The sequence below is a fragment of the Amblyomma americanum genome, unplaced genomic scaffold (genome assembly GCF_052857255.1).
Source record: "Amblyomma americanum isolate KBUSLIRL-KWMA unplaced genomic scaffold, ASM5285725v1 scaffold_425, whole genome shotgun sequence".
In the NCBI taxonomy this organism is placed as follows: domain Eukaryota; kingdom Metazoa; phylum Arthropoda; class Arachnida; order Ixodida; family Ixodidae; genus Amblyomma; species Amblyomma americanum.
In genome coordinates this window covers 648,378-665,580 of record NW_027526896.1, presented here as the reverse complement: position 1 = coordinate 665,580, position 17,203 = coordinate 648,378, and the positions used below count along the sequence as shown (strand labels likewise).

Below are 17,203 nucleotides of genomic sequence, written 5' to 3'. Positions count from 1 at the left end.
AACAATGTCGCATGATTTATCCTATCGAACACCTTGGATAAATCGATGTAGATCCCAAGTGTTAGTAATTTAGCCTCTAAACCTTGTAGTGTTCCTTTTGCTGAAGCAATGCATGTGCTGTTGATCTTCCATGCATATGCAGAGTTTATGCATATTCAGTGGAGGCAAAATTTTCATGGCTCCTCACTGAAGCAGATTATTCCAGTGTTCCCTACAACATTCTGACTAGTTTGAGAAGTTTGTATAGTATGTTTGTATGTTGTCCTGGGTTCTACTGCTTTCAGCGTTCTTTTTTATGCGTGAGAGCATTAACTCATTGTGGCGTGTTTTGCTGCAGCACTTTTGGGTTCTTGGCTTCTCGTGTCTTATATTTTTTTCTCTCTGGGCATTGTCCATTTACTAAATGCATTCAGTCAACAGTACATGCAGCGCTTTGTGCAGCAGCGGGACACACTTGCTTCAAGTGCCGGCAAACGGACAACAGTGCACCTATGTGCCATATTTGTTCGTGCTGAATGTTTTTATATTTCACTATTGGGCATCCTGGGCGTTCTGTGTGTTTTTATAAGCACGGGTGTACAGTTGGAGACTCACCTTCATGAGAAAAAAGAAAAGAAATTGTTGAGCTTTTACTCCTTTTCCATCAGTAAACTGCCTCATAATATTTCTTGAAGCAATTTTCAATTTCAATACAAGTTGTCTGATGCATCCAAGATACAGCGGGAAGGATGCGTATCGTATTGGAGGTCTTTATTCAAAGTGATTAGTACAACCATGTATCCTTTCTCTCTAAAAGGCACTGGTGTAAATGGCTTGAAATGAAAGTGATGTCATTCAAAGCCTGAAGTCATCCCGAACACATTTTTATCAATTTTATGCAAGTGAGACATGCACAGAGCTTGTACCTTGTGAGGGGTTAATAGCATCGTCCGAGCAATAAAACAAATGGCCATACCAGGACCTGTGACAAAGCGAAGTGGAGATGAGCGAAAATACATGCATGAGCACAATGTCCATGCCATAACAGAGTGCTGTTGTTAAACGCCCATATTTGAGTAAAAAGTCAATAGGAGTTGCGCTTGCTTGCTGAATCAGCCAGGCAGTGCATAACCACAGCGTACAAGATGCTGTTTGTATTGCATCTTCTAGTGATGTGATTAGCCACTGCGGTGGCTCAGTGGTTATGGCGTTCAGCTCCTGACCCGAAAGACGTGCGTTCGATTCTGTCCGCTGCAGTCAAATTTCGATAGAATCAAAATTCTAGAGGCCCGTGCACTGTGCGATGTCATTGCACATTAAAGAACCCCAGGTGGTCAAAATTCCTGGAGCCCTTTACTACGGCGTCCCTCATAGCTTGAGTCACGACACAGACTGACAAAGCGCAACGGAACTAGGACGAGTAGAAGAAACACGAAACACAGGACAGGCGCTTCCTGTGTTTCGTGTTTCTTCTACTCGTCCTAGTTCCGTTGCGCTTTGTCAGTCTGTGTCGTAGCAATATGAACCAACTAGCCCACACCAAGGTCCTCTTAGCTTGAGTCACTTTGGGACGTTAAACCCCCGTAAGCCATAAGCCAAACCAGTGATGTGATTCCTGCAGCATTTGTGCCAAAACTCCACATTTCTTTACAAACAAAGTCTTGGGCACCGCATGTTATCCTAACTTTGCGTTAGGTAAGCACTTGTAGGAAACGCAATTTTTTCAAGAATCCTCCAGTCCCTCGTGTGTGTGTGTGTGTGTGTGTGTGTGTGCGTGCGCGTGCGTGCGTGCGTGCGTGCGTGTGTGTGTGTGTGTGTTGTGCTGGCAGGCGTCATGGTGGCCAGGCATTTTGTCACCCCGCTTAATGAAAACAGAGAAGCGAAATAGACCTGCAGCACGCAGGGATTTATCTGGTGTGAAGGGCACGCTGGAAATTTGCGTTGCACAAACCTGCACAAATTGCGCCGTTATTGACTTCCATGTCCTTGCTCGGCCGAAGTGGAGAAACGGCATGCTACCGCGAAGTTCTTACAGGGCATCGATTTTGGGGTTCACTTCGTTGCCCTACCAAAAAGAGGCGGATAGTCCCGGATAATTTTTTCCACTTGCATCGAACTGCCTCCCTGCTGCTCGGTTTCCGTTCTCCAGCGCGTATTCAACAGCACGCAACTTCAATCTTGCATTGTAGCTTCTTTGCCTCACAGGTGGTGTCATGTTGAGAAACTTTCAAGAATATGACTGAATGCGGCGGCGACGCATTCAGTACATTGGTACCAAGATTATGGGATTCTGGCTGTAGGATAACATTTTGAAAATGCAATTTTAGCATAGCGCAATCCGTGATCCACTACCGTAAACCGCATCTGTGGTGAGCTATCTGCACACTGCGCAGATGGCCCTGAGGAGTGCACACCTGGCACTGCGTATGCATAGTTGAGTCCCTGTGGAAGCAGGTCACGGTAACAGATTGCGGTACGGTAAAACTATTATAGCTCGATCCTTTTTCTCCTTTACTCATTGGTTTTCTTTTCAAACATAGTTACTTCGGATGGCAAAAGATCGCGCATGGTGGCGCGTCATTTTCCGCCGTACATGAGTAGCCCCGATGAAAAATTTTTTATAAATGCAACTTATACACCAGAAAATATGGTATATATCTGCACCGAACATTAACTTTTCTGCGCCAAAAGGCACTTTTGGTTGCTCCAAAAGCTGTGCCAAATTGACTTTGGCCAATCACATCATTGATCTTGCTATGGCCTGTCTTGTGCGCATTAGGACTGACGAGCTGCTTGACCACTTTGATTTTCCACGGAGTGCTGTACAGCTTTTTTCAACGCTTGTGGGGTACTGTTAAGAATTGACCGCCTGCAAGCGTCCGGCTGCTGCTGTGTCTGTGAAAAAAACAAACAGTCGAATCTCGGTGGTGCAAACATGGCTGATACAAATTTTGGTATGTTTTCGAATTCATAAAATATCCTGGTCGAAATGCATTGTGTACTATACTGCATCTCACTAGTTATTTGCAGTTTTGTGAAGGCTGCAACATTCTGAGCCATTCACAACGGCATGCACTGCAAAATGTGTTCCTCCATGACACTCACCCCCTCAACTGGCGGCTTCATCCCTGGGGAAGAGAAAACCACCTGTGTGCAAGAGACTCTCTGACGACTCAGCAGGCGCCATGCTTACGGATGGCTGCGCACCACTTAACAGCAGGTCATTGTCTGCTAATTTAACCAGTGATGAAATGCTCGCTGTAGATTTAGAACACACTCCTAAAAAACCTTTGTGAACTACTGTAATAATTATTTGATAAATAGTCACAGCACTGCTCAAATATTTGAGGGCCTATTTGTTGTCTTCTTTGGCTCTGACTGGACGAGAGAGCTCTACCTATCACAGTGCTGCAAACAACTTGTGAGATGAAGTATATGTGTGTTAGTGTTCTGAGCACTGTGGTGCATGGTCATTAATATGGTCCCGTGCTTCAGCATAACGGATTTTTTTCAGTTCTGATGATATTTCACCGTCCTGTGAGATATGTATTGGTGAAATTCTGCTGCACAAAATTGCAGATAATGGCAAGATTGTGTCTAAAAGTCTTTCCCTGTGTGTGGTGATGCTGCAGGTACCGGCGCCGTCCGCTGTGACCTGTGTGGATTCCCGTCGGCCAATCGGCCAGCCATGTTGGCGCACCAGCGCTTGCACGTGGGCCGGCTCCCCCTTTCGTGTGTGTTCTGCCCACGTGTGTTCACGCAGAAGCCCCACCTACGGGACCACGTGCGCACCCACACGGGCGAGCGCCCCTTCGTGTGCCCAGTATGCTGTGCCGGCTTTGCGCAGAAGTCAGTGCTGACGCGCCACAGCCGAACCACCCATAAATCGTGACGACTGTGTGAAGCTCGGTGCTTGGGGCCACCTCTTGAGCCCTACCTCGTATTCTGACATTCATCTCACAGTATGTGTATTGAAACACTAACTGAATGTGTGATCTAACAGCAACTGAATTTTCATTGGAACACTGTCTGGTCAGGATGAAGCACTGTAACAGAGCGAAGGCTCAGGCACTTACCAAGGCAACTGCACTCATCAAGTGAGTTGCTTTTGGCTTGGTCGGTGACCCGCCCAATCTTGGTGAATAAGAATTTTTTTGCTTTTGGCAAAGGCTTTCATGCGTCAGCATTACAGGCCCCACCGTGAATAAAAAAGTGTCCGGCATCATGTTGTGTGCACTTGCCACCTGCCAATGTTGGCAGGTTGCGAAGTAGAGAGAAATACCCCTCTCCGCTTGTAGAGAGAGAGAGGCTGCCATAGGAAGGACCCCCAGGAAAAATTACTTGTAGTATTTAATAGAATGACTTATAATGACCACACATGACTGTGTAAAAATGAAGACGACTTACAATGACAGCACAGAGCATAGCAAAGTTGCTGAGCAGTTGAGCAAAGAAATACATGGTGAAGTAGCAAAGAATAAATGACAAGAAGATCAGAAGTAGAAGAAAAGCAGTCGAAAAGCAAGGAGAAGACCTAATGGTAATGGTAATTAAAGGGGCTCTGAAACACTTTCTGAGGAGAGCACATAAACTTGCTAAATCATTACAGTGTGTCGTCATGGACATCTGAGCCAAATAATACACTTTTTTTGACACTCACACTCCTCTGCGTTGTGCACCTTCGTATGCCGGTCAAGTGATGGCTGTTCGCTAGGTTCTTTCGGACATCACACAGCTACCATGGAAGCAGCCAGTCAGCCACGTCACTCCTATGAGTCGGGGAGCTCCCCCCCCCCCCCCCCCCCCCCCCCCCCACCTCAGTGGGTGTGGCCAGCGGAGGAGAGCCAGCCTTTTAGCCTGCAAAGATGCTAAAATTCAAATAGTGACTACAGATTATTCTATAAAACACAATAAAAAAAAATTTACTAAAGGACATTCATGAAATGGCGTCCTTTAACATGCCAGGAATACCGCACCTTTTTTTAAAGCCCCTTTCAGAGCCCCTTTAAGCACCTCCAAACTTATTTAGTAAGGCTAATTGCTGTCCGAGTCTGTGCAGACCTTTTGTCATTGTGTACTGCCATGCAGAGAGGATGTGGGGTCTGTTAATCACTTGCCCCATAACAAGATTAAAGTTGGTCTGGTTGGGGCATGATCTCGTGGCAAAAAACACAAGACAGAGGAGGGTGGGCTGTCTAACAACCACATTTTATTGCAAGTTGGTCAGTTACAGATTTCTCATTCGTGCAGGATATGGAAGTTATGCAAAAAGCATAAGCACCAAAATGTAATGACTGCCGTATCACACAGATATTCAATTTCTCCATCACAAAGCACGATTAAAGGCATGTTGACACATGTGTTGCTCTTTTGTCTAATGTTGATGGCTTTGTTAATTTCCCAAATCCGTTGATCGATGTTTGACGAGATGATAGTGCTGTTTATTTATTTATTTATTTATTTACACAGTACTGCTAGCCTCTAGGTGAGGCTGTAAGCAGGAGCGGGAGAAGAAAAAAAAACATAAGTGACATGCGCAAAACGAATCAAGGCACAACACGCTGCCTTCAACAAATGAGATGCACTCACAAGCAAAAATAGATGAAGGAAAGTTGCGTGCAGAAACCAAAAAAAAAAAAAATCTCAAGAACACTCCGTAATCATCAATTACTATCTGACCGCATTCTGACAGCATTCATAAATGCTTCAGTAGTAGGGCATTCTACAACGCTGGCCGGAAGCCGGTTCCACTCACGGACAGTTTTCGGAAAAAAAGAGTTAGCGAAGGTTTGAGTGTGGCAGGAATAATCTTTAAGTTTTTTGCTATGATGCGATCGGGTGGTTTGTCGGTGTACAGGCTCTATGTAATCGTGTTTTCTCATACCTAGTTTATCATGAAACAGCAAGTGCATGTATTTTAATCGATCATACTGACGCCGTTTTTGTAAATTGTCTAAACCTGCCTTTTTTACTAGAGTACTCGCGGAAGTACGCCAGCTATATGATCGGTATATAAACCTAGCTGCTTTCTTTTGTACAGATTCGAGCTTGTCTATGTTGCCACGAGTGTGCGGGTCCCAAACAATTGATCCATATTCTGGAACTGGTCGAACTAAGGTTTTATATGCTACTATTAGTTTAACTTCGTTTGTACATTGTCGCAGAGTTCTTCTTAAATAACCTAATTTCCGCATGGCCCTCTTCACAATATCCGATATATGTTCATTCCACCTTAGATCCGATGTTATGATTATGCCTAGGTATTTATAGTTGTTTACCACTGCGAGAGTGCTGCTGCCTATGGAATATGAGAAATTTAATGGCTGCCTTTTGCGTGTTACGGTCATCACAACAGATTTTTTTGTGTTTATTGACATCTGCCAGTCTGAGCACCAGGTTGCAATCCTTGCTAAGGCACTATTAAGTAGAGCCTGATTGCTGGAGTTGTGAATTTCGTGATAGATTATGCAGTCATCGGCGTATAGCTTGATTTTAACGGGTAGGTTATGAACTATGTCGTTAATAAATATTAAAAAGAATAAGGGCCCGAGAACAGATCCCTGCGGTATACCGGACTTGACAGGCGCAGGAGCAGAGCACACGTGATCTATTCTGACGCATTGGGATCGGCCACATAGGTAAGCTTCGATCCATGCAAGAAGAGAATTGTTTTTCAGCAGCGGTTCTTGTTTTGAAAGAAGTTTAGGGTGAGAGACGCGATCAAAAGCCTTTTCAAAATCAAGAAATATAATGTCGATTTGGCTTTGAATGTCAATGGCTGTTGCGAAATCGTGAGTTAGCTCCAGGAGTGCTGTTACTGTGGAGAGTCCTTTTCGGAACCCATGTTGCCTGCTGTCGATTAGATTATTATGTTCAACAAATGTCGAGATATGATTAAAAATAATGTGCTCAAGAACCTTGGAACATGTACACAATAATGATATTGGCCTATAAGACGAAAGTAATGATGAATTATCTGCTTTGGGTATCGGCACGATTTTACTGCATTTCCAATCAAAGGGAATTTCTGCTTTAGTCAAAGAAAGATTGAACATAATACATAAATATTTACTGCACCACTCGGCATACCTAACAAGGAAAGCATTGGGTATACCATCAGCACCTGGTGACTTTTTGTTGTCGATATTCAGCAGTAACGACAGAAGGCCCTGTTCAGAAACAATAACATTATTAATTGGCAGACAATGTAACACTAAGTCGGGATGTGGTTTCTTACTAGCAGCCGAATAACTTCTTTAGTCATCCAAGGACTAGTATTTCGTACTCGTTTCGTCAAAGCCGGCACAAAATCATTCACGCACTTCATAACAAGACTCTTGAAAAAACACCACAGAGCATCAACAGAGCAATCGGTAGATTCACTTAAAGCAACAAAATCTGAGAACGAACTGTCCAACAAATCTAAGATAGCAACGTCGTTGGCACGTGCGAATTGCGGGACTACGCGTATGTCTTTGTTTTTCTTAGCAGCAGGAGCGCATGCGATATTCAGCGATACCATTTTATGGTCAGATATGCCATCGTAGACATGCGTAACCGGATTTCGGCAAAGCAGGCTGCTGCTCACGAGGAAAAGATCTAAAATTGATTTAGCGTCTTTTTGTATGTGGGTGGGTTCTTTACCTAGTTGAGTAAAGTTGTGAAAAAAGATTAAATCTACAAATGGCTCAGAAATGACAGATAGTGGTTCAGGAAATTCACTGTCCCACTTGATGGAAGGCATATTAAAATCTCCAGCAAGTACTGTGTTGCAAGTAGCAATGTTACTAGAGCATAGGAATTCATTCAGTGCTTCAAAAAATGTGCTGTTGCTATCTGGCAGCCGGTAGAATGTACCTACAATCGAGGTAAATTCGGTTAAAGAAACCTTTAGCAGTATGCATTCGATATCGGGTATGTCGGGAAGACTGGTTACATGCAATGACTCTCGGAAAATAATTGCTACGCCACCGCCCTGAGAGTTCCTATCTTTGCGAAGCATTCGGTAGCCTACGGGTACTATTTCAGCGCTCTCGATATCCGTGTGCAGCCAGGTTTCTGTTAGGCATACGATATGTGGCCTGTGTGTGAGCACGATACTTTCTAGGTCAACTGTTTTATTAACGATGCTTCGCGCATTTAGCTGAATACACACAAACGACCTATCCTCGGGGGCTACGGTTCATGTACTCTGTTTATCTTTCCGGCTAACTGGAACTCGGATCTTTCGTTCCTCGTCCCATTCGAACAAGTCGTCTATCTTAAGCTTGTCGTATATGAGCTTGACTTTTTGACCATTCTTTTTGTTAGAAGCGGCACTGTCCCACAGTTGCTTTCTTTTCATTCTTGTGGCTGCGGAAAAATCCTCCGAGACAGACACACTTCCGTTCTTTAGCTTAAAGCAATTCTTTAGGATATTCATTTTCTCACGGTGGTCGTAGAACTTTATGATTACCGGTCGTACTTTGTCGGGTTGTTTCCGACCAATTCTATGTATTCGTTCGACCAAACTGACATGTGCACCTAGAATTTCTGTGAAGACATCCTTGAGGATGGATCTCGAGATCTTCATGCGTCTCATTTTCCTTTTCCTTTACACCGAACACCAGAAGATTATTACGCCTACTGCGGTCCTCCAAATCGGTAAGCTTGAGTTCTAAGCCCTGAACCTTCTTCTCTAAGCTCCGAGCTATTGAACATACTTCGGAAATAGCTGAAACTGAGTCTTCATACGTTTTAAGGCGCGATTCAATGTCGTCTAGCCTGTTTTTTATTTGTTTCTGTCCCTCTAAAAGTTCGCCCAGTAGTTGCTCAGTTGACGGGCCCGGGTTCGGCTCGACATCACCACAATGCATAAGCACTGAAAAAACGAAGTCGGAGGCAACGGCACACATTGTGCATATACACTCGGGGCACGTCAGCTGGAACAAGTAAGGATTGCTAGACTTAAAGGTACAGGAAGATTTACTGACCTGTATGAAAAACATGAACGGATTTGAGACGGTGTTGACCGAAGGCCAGCTCACGTGCCCACTGAGGAACCATGGTGGTGGCAGGCTATTTAAGCTCCAGCTGTCTGATGACGTCGACCAGCTTGCACGTGATGCCGCCCACTTATCTTCACAAAAGATTGCCTCAGGTGCGTGATCGGCTTGAAATGTCGGTGTGTCGATGGTGAAGCATGCCGTGTCTTGATCTGCGCTGACCTTCGCCACCAAGCCGAGGAAGCAAATCTGTATGAAAAACATGAACGGATGTGAGACGGTGTTGACCGAAGGCCAGCTGACGTGGAACACATGCTTGTGGCAGTGCTTCGCTAGTTCGCTGCTGATGGTGCCTTTTAGCGATCTGTTGTGCTCTTGAAGACGTCGGTTTAAATATCGGCCGGTTTGACCAGTGTAAGTGGTATTTCATGCACTTTTTTTGCACATTTCACGTACTTATCGTGCTGCTTCTTTTTGCATAGATTTTTTCTTTGCTCACTGTTCACGTTGACACATATGCCCCTCAACTTGTTTGGTGCTGACATATGCCAGCTATTGCTCCAATCTTCTCGATGTTGTGTGAAATGCGGTGAAGGGTGTTTTTTATTTTTTTTCTTTGCTGCCTCTAAATTATTGCAGAAGCCCCTCTGCGGTGCTGGACAACAGCCGCTTTTAGCCACAACTGGCTTGCACCTCATGGCAGCAGGATCTTGTCAAGGTGGCTGTCTTCCTGCTTTCACTATTCCCTGCCTGATTATCTTGGAACAGTCCCATCTTGCTTCGCAGCCTGGATCATCAGCATGCCTGACTGTTTGGAAAAGTCAAGTCTAGAAATTGTTTTCATCATCCACTTAGCAGAACACCTGTGCTGTGCTTTTCACTTCAACGGTCATCTGACTTATGTAAGTGTACATGAGAAACAGATCACTTAGAATGGAGACTAGAGATAACTCGGTGCATATCCCCTCCTGTTGAATGTACGGTGGAAGGCGGGAAGCTAGTTTGGCAGTTGCATGAAACTTTATTTTTTTGCCAGGAATTTTTAAATTTGACTACGCTGTGCCAGTGAATGCAAGGTCAGATCTCCTCGCACACCAAGTACTGCGGAAGCAAGTAGTGTAAGTCTATCGAGAAGCCACTCACATTATGTGGGCAGGCTCCTTGAAGAAAGTCGTTCACACTTTTCAACTTGCATATGAGGCACGGGTCATCTGTCTGGAGGTCGCACAAAGCGCTTTGCAGGAAACTGCCCACAATTCACTGCCGGGTTCCTTTTTCAATACAGTGGTTCTGAATAGATGCTTTTTTTTGTGGTTTTTACTACCTAGTAAAAGAAGTCTCTAAAAGGAGCCACCAGCAGGAGACTAGCGAAGCACTGCAGCAAGCACAGATGCATTCCCCAGCTCATCAAGAACATCGTAATCTCGTCATACATTGATCAACTAACCTGGGAAATTAACGAAACCATCAACATTAGAGAAAAGAGCGATGCATGCATCAGCATATACATTAAATCGCACTTCGTTGTGGAGAAATTTAACATCTGTGTGATATGGCGTTACGTTTTGGTTGTTTTAATGTTTTTTTTTGCATATCTTCCACTTTCTGTATGAACAAGAAGTATATAACTGACGAACATGGAGTAAAATGTTGTTAGCGTCATGTCCCCACTCTCTTCTGTGTCGTATAAGCACTGTTTTTCACCGCAAGAACACTTCCCCTGCTGTGCACCTCTAAGGATCATCATCATCATCATCATCAACCCTACTACACCCACTGCAGGGCAAAGGCCTCTCCCATGTCTCTCCAATTAACCCTATCCTTTGCCAGCTGCATCCACCCTTTGCCTGCAAACTTCTTAATCTCATCCGCCCATCTAACCTTCTGCCGCCCCCTGCTACGCTTACTTTCTCTTGGAACCCACTCCGTTACCCTTAAAGACCAGCGGTTATCTTGCCTTCGCATTACATGCCCTGCCCAAGCCCATTTCTTTCTCTTGATTTCGACTAGGATGTCATTAACCCGTGTTTGTTCCCTCACCCACTCTGCCCGCTTCCGATCTCTTAACGTTACACCTATCATTTTTCTTTCCATGGCTCGCTGCGTTGTCCTTAACTTAAGCTGAACTCTTTTCGTTAGCCTCCACGTTTCTGCCCCGTAGGTGAGTACCGGTAAGATTATGCTGTTGTACACTTTCCTCTTGAGGGAAATTCGTAAACTGCCACTCATGATCTGCGAGAATTTGCCATATGCGCTCCATCCCATTCTTATCCTTCTAGTTATCTCCCTCTCATGATCCGGATCAGCTGTCACTACCTGCCCTAAGTAGACGTATTCCGGCACAATTTCTAGGCTCTCGCTGCCAATTGTGAACTGTTGTTCCCTTGCTAGGCTGTTGAACATTACCTTGGTTTTCTGCATGTTAATTTTTAGACCCATCGATCTGCTCTGCCTGTCTAACTCGTTGATCATGATTTGCAGTTCACCTCCTGAGTGACTCAGCAAGACAATGTCATCAGCAAATCTCAGATTATTTAGGTATTCTCCATTTATTCTTATTCCCAACTGTTCCCAATTCAGGCCTCGAAATACCTCCTGCAAACATGCGGTGAACAGCATTGGCGAGATCGTGTCTCCTTGCCTGACGCCCTTCCTTATTGGAATTTTATTGCTGACTTTATGGAGGACTATAGTAGCTGTGCAGTTGCTATATATATCTTGCAGTATTTTGACATAAGGCTCTTCTACACGCTGATTACGCAATGCCTGTATGACTGCTGAGGTTTCCACTGAGTCGAATGCTTTCTCGTAATCAATGAAAGCTATATATAGAGGTTGGTTATATTCTGCGCATTTCTCTATCACCAGATTGATGGTGTGAATATGATCTATTGTAGAATATCCTTTACGAAAGCCTGCCTGATCATTTGGTTGATTAAAGTCTAACGTTGCCCTGACTCTATTAGCGATTACCTTAGTAAATACTTTGTAGGCAACGGATAGTAAGCTGATCGGCCTGTAATTTTTCAAGTCCTTGGCGTCTCCCTTCTTATGAATTAAGATAATGTTTGCATTCTTCCAAGCTTCTGGTACAGTCGAGGTCATAAGGCATTGCGTATACAGGGTGGCTAGTTTTTCTAGCACGATGTCCCCTCCATCCTTCAACAGATCTGCTGTTACCTGATCCTCCCCAGCTGCTTTTCCCCTCTTCATTGCTCCTAAGGCTTTCTTTACTTCATCTTTCGTTACTGGCGGGATGACGCATTGCTGTGCACTGCTGTCTTTCTCATTAGCGTTCTGATTACATTGGCTACTGTACAGGTCTGTGTAGAACTCTTTGGCTACGTTAACTATCTTATCCATATTGCTAATGACATTGCCCTGCTTGTCTCTTAATGCATACATCTGGTTTTTACCTATGCCTAGTTTCCTCTTCACTGTTTTTAGGCTACCTCCGTTCTTTAGAGCATGCTCGATTCTCTCCATATTAAACTTCCTTATGTCGGCTACCTTGCGCTTATTTATTAACTTTGATAGCTCCGTTAGTTCTATTCTATCGGTAGTGTTAGATGCCTTCATTTTTTGGCGCTTCTTAATCAGATCTTTCGTCACCTGAGATAGCTTCCCGGTATCTTTTCGAACTGTCCTACCGCCTACTTCTACTGCGCACTCCGTAATTATTGATCTATGATCAAACCAATTAACCCTCTAAGGATACACGACAGGAACTGTACATATGTGCTGTGTACAGCAGTTCTAGTTGTTGCTATTCGAACCTGTTTGAAGTTTTTGCCTCTTTGTGACACTCTACAAAAACTGTGTTGATGTTTTACACATGTCCACGCGTGATACACACCCTGATCTTGTTTTTGTCTCTGTCAAGCTGCTTACTTTTTGTTTCTCTTGGTCGTGAGTAGAATCTGCTCTGCTGTTATTTTTATCTTAAATATCAAAGTTGAATTTTCTCCTTTTGCTGTGCAATATTTGTGAAAATAGATGTGAGCTTGAATCTCACTGTTTACTCACTGCTACTGCTTCTTGCTGTGTAAGCAGAACTTTCTTTAATTTTCCTTCTTAGTCAGCCTTTTGCCTCACTGCTGTCATGCATGGTGTGCTGCACTGTGTGACTTGTATGCAGTGAACACGACAATTGGCATTGAGGTGTCAAGAGCCTGAGCACTGCACATCTCTTCTGCCGGTCACCCAACTTATTACTTGACTGGTTGCTATGAGGGGCTTAGAAGCAAACCTCTTGGGTTCTTTACTTTTGACAAAGGCTGTACCATTTAGGGATTTTGTAATTTCAAGATGAAGTTTTTATTTGGGGCATACAGTTGCAAACAATTAAGGGAGTGATTACTTATAAGGATCTACCTCAGTGCAGCTCTATGGCCGTCTCAGAAGTTGTGCAGTTGAAGGAAAATTTGCCCTGGTTTGTGGCTGCGTCCAGGTGGATGGATGGTCACATGAGCATTGTCCTGAAAAATTCACAAGAACTGTTTCATTATAAGTAGGTGTGAGTATTCTTTACATAACCAGTACATGAGAGGGCGTGTAGGTGTCGTGTCTTTGTCCTCGTGCTCTATACAACCCTTCTACATAACCCAAACCACATGGGCATTCTAGCTGGTTATTAATGCGGTAGCGTTTAGGTTGTCATCTTGCAAAGACCACCAGGTTTTTCCATAATGAAATTCCCTGGTTGGTCGAGAGGGACTAGAGTGTTCGCGTACCTTCCATTGGATTATCTCATGGGATTTTACCAACGGGACGCACTCTTCCATTTTAATCAACCTTAATACAAGTGAAATGTTCTGAAACAGTGCTGCAATGGCTTTTGATGCTCTTTTAAAGGTCAGAGCATTATCGGAATAGATTACATTGCAAATCCCTCATCTGGGAACAAACCTCCTGAAGGCCATCAGGAATGAGTTTGATGTCAGGCCACCGAAAAGCTCCGCTCAGGTTGTTGCGCACGTAAAGAGGACAATGTGCACCTTGCGTGTTGTTCCTCTGTCGTTACAGGATATAGGCCCCGCAAAATGACACCAGTTATCTGGAAGGAGTCGGCCTTTGCAATGCGCCCATGTGGAAGTGGAGCTATGTGCTCTGCTCCGGGATGGCAACTTTGTTGCCGACAGTGCTGAATGAAAGACTTTATAGCACCCACTCACAGAGATGGGGCAGGGTGTCTCGCACTCTCCAGCATGTAGCAAGCACTTGTGCTTGTGGGCGATGAGCAGGAATGTGAACCTGTGAGCAGAGATCACTACATGATGTTTTCTCTCTCCTTGTTCTGCGCTGTACTGAAGTCTACTGCCAAGCCTAAATGAGCCATCAGTGCCAAGGATGGGGCTGAGAGCAATGGTGGGCGATCTTTTGTCCAGTGGAGTTGAAGACAAGGGCATTTATTTCCTTCACCAAGTTTGCCATTTGTGACATTTGAAACCAATACTTCTCGGCCTCCATCCACTCTGATGCAGTTAACTCTCCCGCTTGTTTGTTTTAAGGGTTCCAACAGGGAAACGCTGAACCAACGGCGTTATGCTGAGAACTCTTGTAAAGGAGCTGCTGTTTTCAGGATTGTCTCTGGTACTCTGCATTTTAAGCACCTGCATGACCCTTTCCTGTTCTACGCAAGCCTTGCTATCAATGTTCGTTAAATAGGGATACACCCCTTGTCGTTTTCAACAATTTGGTTTCTCTTCACCTCATTTCACGTGACTTTATTTTCCTTAAAGACCCCTAGTGGGGTGTGACAAAAGGGGTGGGATTTACAAGGTACAGGCATTGAGAGCAGTCATAAACGTTGATGGGCATGTTGTGGCAATGATATGGTGGGAAACACCATTCCAGTCGGCTGCTGCTCGACAAAAAAATGAATTGTAAAGACACTAGTACGGGCACGTGGGTGCAGAACTTGCAGAGGGCGACTGATGCGATGGGATCTGCATGGTGGTGGTGCGCAGATGTACGGTTTTTGACTGAGCGGTGAATAAAAAATTATGAAACAAGACAAGACTGGCAGTGTGACAGCGAGCATACAGATTACACAAGTCTGATTGCAATTTTAGCTGTGATATGCTTATGTCATATGAGCATGAGAGTAAATGAATCTTGTGAATTTTTTGTACAGTGTAAGGGCATTTGTTAAATATGCTTGATGAACGTTCCAGATGACCGATGCGTATACCAGTTTAGTTCTGATGAGTGAAATGTATGCTTGTAGTCTCACGTGTTGAGAGGCATCCCTCAGGTGACGTTTTAAGAAGCCAAGTGTTTTATTAGTTAATGGTTTGGTTTATGGGGGTTTAACGTCCCAAACAACTCGGGCTATGAGGGACGCCGTAGTGAAGGGCTCCGGAAATTTCGACCACCTGGGGTTCTTTAACGTGCACTGACATTGCACAGTACACGGGCCTCTAGAATTTCGCCTAAATCAAAATTCGACCACCACGGCCGGTATCTTTCGGGTCAGCAGCCGAGCGCCATAACCACTTAGGCATGGCGGCAGCTATTAGCTGATGATATCAGATCAGTCACGCGGAAACTCCCGAATAAATCATTAGAAATGGTGATACCTAAGTATTTGTATGACTGGACAAGGTCAACTGGAGAGTTAGAAGTTGTGTATTGAAAAACAAAAGGATTTTGACTGCTGTGAAAAGACATGCTTACATTTGTTAGGGCTAAGCGTTGTCAGCTGCTGCAAACACCAGTTTTGCACATCATTTAGGCCTGCCTGTAGGGATTCTTGGTCAGATTGATTAGTGACTGAATGATAATGTGGTCATGAGCAAACAGGCGGATATGGCAAGATACGTGCTGCGGTAAGTCATTAATGTAGATAAATAACAAAGGACCAAGGACGGAGCCCTGCAGGACACTGGAGGTGACTAGAAGCATGTGAGAGGGTTGGTTATTAACGAAAACAGACTGAGAGCAATGCGTAAGGAATTCTTTAATTCATGTGATGATGTTTGGATGTAGGCTCAGCTGGGAAAATTTTTAAAGCGTTGATGAGGCACTTTGTCAAATGCCTTAGCGAAGTTACGAATATGGCATCAGTTTATGGTATCAAGGTTGGCGAAAATGTCATGGAGAAAAATGTCTAGTTGAGTTTCGCAGGAAAAACCCTTGCGAAATTAATGCGTTATTGAAATGTAGGAACTGCATGATGCCTCTTGTTAACAAGCCGGCCAGAGTTTCCTTCCCAGGGCAGCCTCCAAGCTGAGAGGTTGGTGAGCGATTAGATTTCTTGCACTTGGTTTACTTCGAAAGGTATCCACCTCAGTGCAGAGCTCCTTATCAATCTCTAAGCAATGCTTACATCGTTCCAGCAGTGCACTGAAGTGGCTGTCACATTGAGCTGCTGAACAATTATTTATCCAACCGGGCTACAATCAGGGCCCCCTATTAGCTCAAAACAGTGGGAGCGACAAACTTTTTAATGGATCTGCTGTTGATTTGGCTATCAAAAGGGCCACAGTGAAGCTTCCATCTTCTTGTCTTCGCCTAGATGACGGCGCCATAGGCCTTAGAGCTGGCATCATAGATGATGTGAAGCTCTGGCACAGCACGGTCCTCTTTCAGTATTGGAAGCACAAGAAACATACACTCGCCAAAGAAAAATATTTAACACATGACGTTTCGAGACCCGTACGGGTCCCTTGTTCACAATGAGAATGGGCGGAATGGGCCGCTACTTATAAGCGGACGACTGCACAGTGAGTGGGCGTAGATATCGGGGAGATTCCCTCTCGTCCTGTTGATAGCATTCTTGTTCGTCTGTATGTAAAATGATTCGAGAAATAATCGTGAAGATAAAGGTTTCTTCGTGTCCAATATTGTGGCGTTCTCCCAGTCAATGGAGTGCTGCATCATTTGGGCATGCTCTGCAAGTGCGTTGGAGGAAGTGCGACCTTTCTTGACGTCATTCTTGTGTTCCCTTATTCTTCTTTTAAAATCGCCTGAATCGCCAATGTATGATGCATCGCAATCCTTGCAGGGGATCTTGTATACAACGCCGGGGTAACATGTGCGCTCTAGGCGGTCCTTCACGTGACACAGCTGCTGTTTCAGCTTGCTGGACGGTACGTGCGCAATTCGAACGCCGTATTTGGCAAATATTCGCGCCAGAGCCTCACTTGTACCCCGGGAATACGGGACAGTCGTGCGTTTCTGTTGCCCAACAAACTGGGGCTGAGCAGGTTCCTTACAGCGGTGTTCTTGATTGTTTA

General features: G+C 44.5%; 1 protein-coding gene across 11 annotated transcripts in view; it reads left to right on the top strand.

Annotated features, from left to right (window-relative positions):
- Positions 1-4,767, top strand: part of LOC144112578 (uncharacterized) — a 57,043-nt gene extending 52,276 nt beyond the window's left edge. For 4 of the 11 annotated variants that reach the window (XR_013310327.1, XR_013310328.1, XR_013310324.1 and 1 more), the window contains one exon: positions 3,612-3,748. Coding sequence is in view for 1 of the 11 variants with exons in the window: in XM_077645379.1 (XP_077501505.1) it covers positions 3,612-3,871 (260 nt within the window). In the remaining 10 variants the exon portion in view is untranslated. Of the gene's footprint in view, positions 1-1,454; positions 3,200-3,611 lie in introns of those variants that run through there. The other 7 variants (XR_013310330.1, XR_013310332.1, XR_013310329.1 and 4 more) reach the window with 5 other exon arrangements.
- The last annotated feature ends 12,436 nt before the right edge of the window (positions 4,768-17,203 follow it).